The sequence below is a fragment of the Palaemon carinicauda genome, chromosome 8 (genome assembly GCF_036898095.1).
Source record: "Palaemon carinicauda isolate YSFRI2023 chromosome 8, ASM3689809v2, whole genome shotgun sequence".
NCBI classification, from domain to species: domain Eukaryota; kingdom Metazoa; phylum Arthropoda; class Malacostraca; order Decapoda; family Palaemonidae; genus Palaemon; species Palaemon carinicauda.
Window position 1 is genome coordinate 74,945,513 of NC_090732.1, and position 10,000 is coordinate 74,955,512.

General features: G+C 36.5%; 1 protein-coding gene across 1 annotated transcript in view; it reads left to right on the top strand.

Annotated features, from left to right (window-relative positions):
* Nucleotides 1-8,736: 8,736 nt before the first annotated feature.
* Nucleotides 8,737-10,000, top strand: part of LOC137645303 (uncharacterized) — a 2,592-nt gene continuing 1,328 nt past the window's right edge. The window contains exon 1 of the mRNA XM_068378119.1: nt 8,737-10,000. This exon is cut by the window's right edge and continues 1,328 nt beyond it. Within this exon, the coding sequence (XP_068234220.1) occupies nt 8,737-10,000 (1,264 nt within the window).

The following is a 10,000-nucleotide window of genomic DNA, read 5'->3' on the forward strand; positions in this document are numbered from 1 at the left end:
AATGGCATTAGAAATTTTAGAAGAAAGATATGAGTGTGTTATTAAGGCTTATGATGAAGTTGAACTAGCTAATGAACAGTATTGCAATTTATTAGATGAGAACTGTGATGCTCTATTGATAGAGGAGGCTAACATTTATATCAAAGTATTAGAAGATAGAAAGTGTGCAGCTCATGTGATATTTGTGAAAATTAAAGACGAAATGCAGGTGAAAAAAGTTTTAAAAGTAAAACCGATTGATTTGCCCAGATTTCACGGAGATGTGAGAGATTATAGCAATTTCAAGAGAGATTTTATTAGACTAATGCAATCAAATTATGGGAAAGATCCCTTTGTGCTAAGACAGTGTCGCTCAGGAGAGGCCTTGGATACAGTTCGTGGTGCAGATCATGACTTCGATAAAATGTTTGAGCGATTAGATGAAACTTTTGGGAACAGCAGAACCATTATTGATGTAGTAGTAGAGGACATAAGGTCAATTAAACTTATTTCCGAAGGGGATAGTGAGAGTTTCATTAAGATGGTTGATAAGATTGAGCAATGCTATCTTTACCTAGACCAAATGAGTTTGGCTGCAGAATTAAATACTGCTAACATGACTAGTCAGATAGAAAAACTATTACCACCTACACAGAAGTTTGAATGGGTTAAGTTAGCAGAATGTGTAAATAATCTTGACCTATTCGGAAAGTTGTTGGAATACCTTTTGAGTGAAAAGAAATCAATGAAATACCTTAATGCTAATATTAGAAGCAATAATAATATTAAGGTTAAAGTGAATTATACCTGCACTTATGAAGATCAGCGCAGTACAAAGCAAGGAAGAGAGTCAGATGTGATGGAAAGGATAGCAGGACTTGAAAATGCTATTACAAATATCACTGACCTTTTCACTAAAATTACAGAAGAAAATGCTGAACGGAACAAGAATAAGATCCGTGACAACACAAGGCTGCATAGGTGCTGGTATCATGGCTCAGATGGATATGATATCTTAGACTGTACAACTTTCCAGAGCTTGATTATCAATGACAGAATGGAGAGTGTAAAGAAGAAAGGTATTTGCTTTAATTGCCTTAAAGGTGTTCACATAGCAAGAAAATGTCTAAAGAAGTCCAGATGTAATACTGTAGATGTTAACAATGAAACTTGTGGGAAACTTCATCATACTATTATACATGAGGGATTCATAACAGGAAATTCCTTAGTAAGTCTGAAAAAAAAACGGTGTTCTATTTATGGTTAACAAGATAAAGTGTGGTAATCAGGAGTTACAAACTTTATTTTACTCGGGAGCTGATATAACAATGATCAGAAATGATGTGGCTAAGGCATTGGGACTGAAAGGGAAATGTGTCAGATTAGCTGTGACTAAATTGGGCGAAAAAACTGTGACATACAGTAGTAAAGAGTATGATCTGGTTTTAACCGACAAGGATGGGAATGATGTTAATGTTACTGCTTATCGAATCGATGATATTACATCTCAAGTCGGTAAAGTAGATTTATCAAAAGTGAAACATTTATTCAAGGGTGTTAATGTATGTGCATTAGATAGACCTTACGGGAAAATGGATCTCCTAATTGGTTCTGATTATTGCTCTTTAATTCCAACAGTTAAGGAAACTGTGGCTGAAAATTTACAGCTCAGGGAATCACAGTTTGGAATGTGTGTGTATGGCAGTCATCCCGACATTGTTACCTTATCAGTGTTTAGGAGTAATCCAGGCATTAGCATTAATCATGTTTCCAGTACAATATCCGACTATGACATATCTGTAGAACCCGTAATTGATATTACAGTGCAGATAAATGATTTCTTCACCATTGAACACTTTGGAACTGATTGTAATCCCAGATGTGGTAGTTGTCGTTGTGGGAAATGTGCAACAGGCAATTGCAATTATAGTATAAAAGAGGAAAAGGAGCTAGCTCTTATTGAAAGTGGGTTGATGTATTACCCGGACAAAAAAGAATGGTCTGCTAAATTTCCATGGACTAAGGATCCCAAACTGTTGCAAAATAATGTATCTGTAGCTGTAGCTAGACTGAAAGGCACAGAGAAAAGATTGATGAAACTAGGTTCAGACTAAGTCTAATATCCAGGGGGTAGAGAGAGACGTCAGTTCTTCACACAGGAACTTTATTAATTAAAACATACACGGGAGCAATACCAAAGCTCAAGTCTCAGAGACACCAAGGTTACAAGGTAACAAGCAATAAGGATCATCATTACAAGACAACAAGGTTAGGAGGGAACAGGCAATAAGGATTGTTATCTGTTATTCCCCCGGCCTCCTTTTTTGTTTTACTTCGTTAAACAAACAGATCTATACATAAGTTACTAATTATAATAAAATGGATAAAATATTGTAACAAATATAAAATTGTTACCAAGCTCAAACTAAACGTACATTGTAATATGAATACAAACAATAACATTTCATAATAAAAGAACAATAACAGTCTGCATCACGTACAACATTCCATTGCATAAATATCTAAGAATTGCAAAAGAAATTACACATATTTAATACCCGTTTCCCTTGTCTTTAATTTTAACATTTTCTAACCTGAACTCATCGTTTTTAAAATGAACAAGATTATCTTCATTTACAGCCACTCTAAGTCTTCCCTTAATTAAGACTTCCACCAAGTCATCACTCTCTTTATTTTCTTTTGTTAATATGTCTGCTATCATGTCTTTAGTATTCAGCCAACTATATGATTCTACTTCTTTATGAATTAGTTTCTCCTTCAAGTCTGCCACTGCGTTTCTTAACTATTTTCTTTCTACTTGTTTTGATGATGCTATACTCTCCAGCGTTGGTCTGCTGTCTGTGAACAGTTTTACTGGGATTTTTCCTCCTTTTTCTCCAAACATAAGTTGTTCAACACTTTTTGCTAAATAAACACTGTCATCTACTAATTTAGTTAAGTTCCTCGTTTCGGCGTCTTTGGCAGAATGGCACACTTGTTTGATGGTTTTTGTTTTCCAATATATAGGAGCTACTATATCAGTTTTCTTGTTTCCCATTAAAATCAAGTTACCCCCAATTGACTTTGAGTCACATCTGTAACTCGCATCGCCGAGGCCATAAATTTTCAGGTCTTCTTTCTTCCCTATTTTACCGAACTTTATTTTGCTTTCTTTTGATTTAATTTTCTTCACTATCTTGTTTACTCTCTTTAGATCACCGATCGTAGCATCTTTATTTTTCATAGACATGTTCAATCCTATAATAGCCAAGTCGGGTCGGACATTTTCCGCCAACCACTGGATTTTTCCTGCATACTTCCTGAAAACTTTATATTCGGTTTTTATCAGAGGTTCGTCATTTCCAATTTTCCTTATTTCTTTGATTTCCTCAATGGATTGGGCATAATCCTCCATGCTTACTTCTATTCCTTCTCTTGTTTTAACTATATCAATCCCTGTAAATCTGAATTCAGATGACTCCACCTTTGAAATCGTGAAATTTTTCATTAAAAGATCCTTGATCATATCCACAAATTCTCTTTTTCCTGAAATCAAAAAATCATCAACATGACATAAAATCATACCAAGTAATGATCTGCCGTCATGGAGGTAGTAGAAGGCGTTATCTCCATGCAGTGTTTTCATTCCTCTTCCTTTAAAAATCTTGTCTACTTTAAGCCAAAATTTCCTACCTGCGTCTTCAAGCCCATAGATTGGCTTTTTCAGTTTCCAAATGGTTCCTTCCTGTTTTACATCTTTGGGTGGTTCAACAAACACATCACGCTCCAGTTTTTCGGCCTGTAAGAAAGCTGCGGAAATGTCGACGCTCTCCAGTTCAAATCCTTCATTAGCCGATACTGCGATGAAAGTCTTGAAAGACTCTCTCAAGGCGGTTGGGGAATCTGATTTTGGTTTCTCAGTTTCCTGGAATCCTCTAGCAACTAGCCTTGCTTTTATTTTGGTCTTCTGCCCATCTTGTCTCTCTTTTTCAGTTATAACCCACCTTGAACCAATTTTCTCCTGTCCTGTATCTTTTACTTCTTCAAATGCTTCATAATACTCAAAATTTTCAAGTTCTTTTTCTTTAGCGTTTATAACTTCAGGTTCATGATGACGACTCTTTGGAACTTCTACCACATATGTGGTTATTTCCTCTACCAAACACTCGTCATTTGACATTTTCATCCAGTAAGTACCAATGTTATCTAGTTCAAAATTTTCCTTGGTCTCTCGTACTTCGGTTTCTTCTTCTTTTTCATTAATAAGATATTTCCAGTCCCTTATTTCATTTTCGAAGTCAACTTCAATTGTTTTATCTCCCTCTAGTTTTATGAAGCACACAAATTTGCGCTTTGAGTTAGGTTTGTTCACTTCAGTCACCTTCCCTTTGTGTTCCTCGCCATTCTTAAAGGTCATAATTATAATTTTACTTTTCTTCGGCCTTTTTTCAGATGGAAGATGATCTTTCACGGTAATTTTGTCATAATTCTCTTCTGCCAAATCAGGTTTACTAACAACTGTCGCTTCTTCTCTCTTTTCTAAATTAATTTCCTCACTCTCGGACTGGTCAGTAAGAGCTGCCTCATCCTTCGACTCAATCTCATCTTTTTTCTCATGAGCTGAAGTCCTTAACGTTCCGTAAGGTTGCAAGTGACAAGAAGCTACCTTTTTCATATCTCCATTTGCTAAAATCCATACACTTCTCCCTTCCATCTTTTCCACCGTAGCGGGACCAAACCATTGTTTTCCACCTTTGTGCTGGTAAAATACTTTCTCCCCAGGTGTATATAGATAATCATTAAAAGATGCATTTCTTGCGTTTAAGGCAATTTTCAACTTTTCACCATACTCAATTTCTCTATACTTCTTATTCACTTCTTTTTGATTTTCAATATGTCTTCTGATTGCTTCTGACTCAGAGATTAAAGATTCGGTGGCTACATTTCCACTTGTTATACCAGGAACTACTACAGCTCTCCCAGTGAGTAACTGTAATGGGGCATATCCTTTCACTGTTATATTAGTATTATGACACCAGGCCGCTTTAGAAACTGCTTCATCTAATGTAATTCTATCATTCTCTTCCATCACTTTCTTCACAGTTAGATCAGCGCTGTAATGATTTCGTTCGTTCAAACCATTACTCCAAGGGGAATATGTTGGGCCAAACCTTATCGTAATTCCCATTGCAGAAGCCAAACTTTCCATTTCCTTATTTTGAAATTCTGATCCATTGTCAGCCCAAAATCCCTCAGTAGGATATCCGTATTTCTCGCACCAGTTCTGGGTGATGGCATGCAAAACAGTGACTGCTTCTTTGTTCTTCAGCACAACTCCACTTATTAATTTTGTGAAGGCGTCTACCATCCACAGAATGTTATTCTCCTTTACTTGCTTTAGGTCAACTGTGACCTTTTGATTAAATTCCGTCACTGTTGGGATGGCAACTTTTGGTATACCTAATGATTTTTTATACTTTTGGCAGGGTATACATTCATTAACAACTTTCTTAATAACCTTTTTGGTTCGGTTGGATACTACTCCTGCCAATGTGAACAAATGGAGGAGTTGAGTCTCTCCCTTATGGCCAGATACCAGATGTACCCTTTTTACTCTTTTATACTCTGATATCTCTTTATTGCTTTCCAATTTCTTGGCAAACATTACAATCTCTTCTTCGCTACATTCTTTATTGGTTTCCAAGACAACGGCAAGGTGGTTACCTTTAGTGGTTATCAAATCTATCTCTAGGTTCGGAACCAAGCTTCTGATAACTAGTTTTTCCTTTCCTTTCTCGTAATCCTGAGAGGCACTCCCTTTCTGGAGTTGTTCTTTAGAACACAAAAAAGGGATATTAGCTTCAATAGCATAAATTTGCACTCGTAGTCTACTGAACTCTGTTCCATTTTTCTTTCCTTTAATTATCAATGAAACTTCAAACATTTTGTGACATTCATAAACTTTACTTGGTCCAAATTTGAACTTTTTCTTTTCTATTCTTTTAACATTAACTTGTCCTTTTCCAAATTGATTTTTCTTCAGATATTCTTCTATCCATTTAATTCCTGCCACATTTTTGGGTGCACCATTGTCAATAATCATCTCAGTTTCATTGATTTCATCCGTAAAGTAAATTTCAGGCATTTCTACTTCTCCTCTCTCATCTTCAACACTCACAAATCTGATGTTACTTAATCTATTCAGACAGCATTCATTTCTACACCTTTTCTCTCTCGATTCTGATCTGAGCCTCCTGCCGCCCTCCATCGGACGATCTTGCCGATTCCTTTCAAGTTCTTCACGATCCTCACTTCTCCTTTCCGAAAGTTCTCTTCGTTTAAAGGAGTCTATTCTGTTTCGGTTTCTATCTCCTGATCGAGAGTAATATCTTCTACTCTGATATCTGCTTCCTGACTCTCTCCTGTTTTGGCTTCTGTCTCGCGAACGGGAGTATGGTCTCCTATTTCTTTGCTCATTTGATCTCGATGTAGATCTTTGTCTATTTGTATAAAATACGTCCAATTCCTTTTCGGGTCTTTGGTTTTCTATCTTTAGTTCCTTGAACTCCTTTTTACATATTTCTATTGTCACCTTATCTTCTACATTTTTTAGTTGTTTCATAATTGAAATTTTTTCTGTTGTTTCTAATTTAGACTTATCTAAAAACAAAACTGTAGTCCATAACTTCCATTTTGATCCAAAGTTTGCTCTATCCATTTTCACTAAAAGATTCTCAAATCTATTCAGATACTCTTCACCTGTTTCTTTGTCTTTCTGTTCAAATTTTTGTATTTCAGAAACCAATTCAGACATTTTTTCCAAGGTTGTTTTTTCAAATTTACCTTTTAGCAAGTTTATCACGTCTTCAATGATAGTTACACTGTTAGTGTTTACTTTTTCTATAACCTCTCTTGACACAAATAACGACAATCCTCTAATCTCTTTGTTTGTTTTTAAACTATCCACCAATTCGAAAAATTTTTGAATTGGAGGAATGGTTGTCTGTGAATCCCATAGCCTTAGTTGATGGCAATAACTTTCAAAATCCTGGCCATTAGTCCAGATTGGAGCTTTCCGATTTTTAACTAAATTAACATGGTTATTTCCACTTCCAACTTGGTTTATCTCAAAATTGTTTTCAATGATTTTCAATAATTTGTCTAGTCTTTCATCCATATCACTCTTTTCATACATTGTCCTGTTTGTTTCTTTACCGAAATCCCACTTTTTGTGAAAGTTTTTCTGGTGCGAAATATTGGTTGCTCTGTTTTTAAATAGTTTATTGCACTGTCCACAAATTCTGGCCTCATACCTTTGATCTAACTGGTTTTTTGCTGCCTCAAAAAGTTCATTTGTTTCTAGCCACCGTTTTACCTGTTCCACTTCACCTAAATTCAAATCATTATTTTCACACTTGCTCTCATCTCCATTTTCTTTATGTCCCAATACCGGGCCTTTACACTTATGACAACATTTGAAAATAAAATTTCCAGCATTGTCTATGGTTCCAAAGTCAGCCAGTCGGGTCAACTGGTTCATAAGCTCACTTTCATCTTCAATGTATCCTGGTAAGGAAACTGCAGAGTATTCTGAAGACGCCATTATGACTTTCACTTTATTGTAGATAACATCAGGGTTCAAGGTTTCTTCCAGAAGATCCCCAAGCACTCACAAACACTCTCAACAGCAAAAGAATTAAGCTGTTGTGAAGACTCGTAATTACCATTCTTCGGCTCACACAACTTCAGGCTCAGGTCGTCTGCCTCACCATGTATCAAGAGTTCAGCATGTTTTCTTCATCTATCCATGATATCTGCTCCCCGAAGCACTCTGGTCGACAGAACCAATACGTCCTTTCCAGTTCATAAGCCGAAATTCATTGGTTTTCCTTCTCACAGACGGCTTCACATTTGCAGCAACTTACTGAACTTCTGGATTACTCCCCCTCCCCGATGTTCGGGAACTTTTAGTTGCTCATCATTTTCTTTTATATTTCTTAGTAAAATTTAATCTCCAAGACAATCGCTGCAGTCCCTCGAACCACGTTCTGCTACCATCTAATATCCAGGGGGTAGAGAGAGACGTCAGTTCTTCACACAGGAACTTTATTAATTAAAACATACACGGGAGCAATACCAAAGCTCAAGTCTCAGAGACACCAAGGTTACAAGGTAACAAGCAATAAGGATCATCATTACAAGACAACAAGGTTAGGAGGGAACAGGCAATAAGGATTGTTATCTGTTACTAAGCTCAAGCTTATAATGACCAGATACTTGACATGATAAAGCGCAATGTAATTCGGAAGTTATCCGATGAAGAGGTTAAAAACTATGTTGGTCCTGTCACATACATTCAACATCATGAAGTGTTAAAACCAGGATCTGTATCAACCCCATTGAGAATTGTTTTTGATTCATCAGCAAAGTATATGGGCCAGTCTCTAAATAGTTTTTGGGCAAAGGGCCCTAATATTTTGAACTCAATGTTTGGTATATTACTAAGATTTCGTGAAAAGGCTATAGGCATAGCCGGTGATATAAGCAAAATTTATAATTGCATTAAGCTTCCAGAATTAGAACAACATGTACATAGATTTGTTTGCAGAAATTTGCAAAGTAATCGCAAACCTGATCACTATGTAATGACATGTATGGGTTTTGGGGATAGGCCCTCAGCAATTATTGCAATGTCAGCTCTCAGACATACTGCAGAATTGTCGGTAAAAAAACTTCCCAGAAGCATCACGTGTGATAATGACTAATTCCTATGTAGATGACATAATCCATTCTGTTGAGAGTAAAGCCGAGGCATTTAGCCTAATTAGAGATATTGAAAATGTACTCTCTAAAGGCAGTTTTAAAATTAAACGATGGACCATTACTGGAGATAATGAGCATTCTGACTTTGAAGTATCCCAGAATAGTAATGAAAGAATATTTGGCCTTAACTGGCAATGCAATGAGGATGTGTTTTATTTTAAAACTAAGTTAAATTTATCTCCAAAATATAAGGGTGTAAGTATAGAACCAGACTTAACCAAGTTGAATTCCTTTGAAAATATACCTTCAGTTTTAACAAAAAGGGTTGTCGTCAGTCAGATGTGTTTTGTTTACGACCCACTGGGTTTTTTGCTTCCATTCACACTAGAAGCAAAGATTTTGCTACGAGACACTGTGACATGTGACTTTAAATTGGGATGGGACGATCCCTTGCCTTCCTATTTAAAAGAACAGTGGGTGTCATACTTTTGTGGATTATTTGGCACTGAAACTCTGCATTTTGAAAGGAATGTTAAGCCAACCTCAGCCAAAGGATTGCTTTTACTTGTTATCTTCAGTGATAGTTCAACAAATGCTTATGCTGCTGTTGCATATGCTAGGTGGGAGTTAGAGTCTGGTGCATTTGAAAGTAGGCTCATTGTGGCAAACAGTAGGATAGCTCCTAGTAGACAGTTATCTATTCCAAGGCTTGAATTGTGTGGAGCTGTTATAGCGTGCAGGATGCGTAAAGCCAATGAAGATGAAATGACATATAAATTTAGTTCGGTAATGCACATAACAGATTCCTCCATTGTTAGAGCACAAATCCAAAAGGAATCTTATGGCTTTGGAACTTTCGTAGCCACTAGAATAGCAGAAGTTCAATCAAAAAGTGACCCAAATGAATGGTGGTGGATTGCTTCTGGATTAGATCCTGCTGATTTAATGACCAGACCCCAGGACCCTTTAAATGTTGCAGTTGTCTATTCATGGAAATATGGTCCAGAGTTCATGGCCCTTCCTTTAGAAGTGTGGCCTATCAGTCAATGGGTGAATTGTGAGTTACCTGATAGAATTCATGTTAATCTTGCACAGTACTCTGTTCATGAAGAAACCATAATTGATTCGTCCAAATTCAACAACTATAATATGTTAATTGCAGTCACTGCTAGGATATTTAACATTGTTAAGGTGAAATCTTTTAAGGGTGTTCTAAAGAAACTTGATCCTGGATCACTCCAGGAAGCTGAGAGGTTTT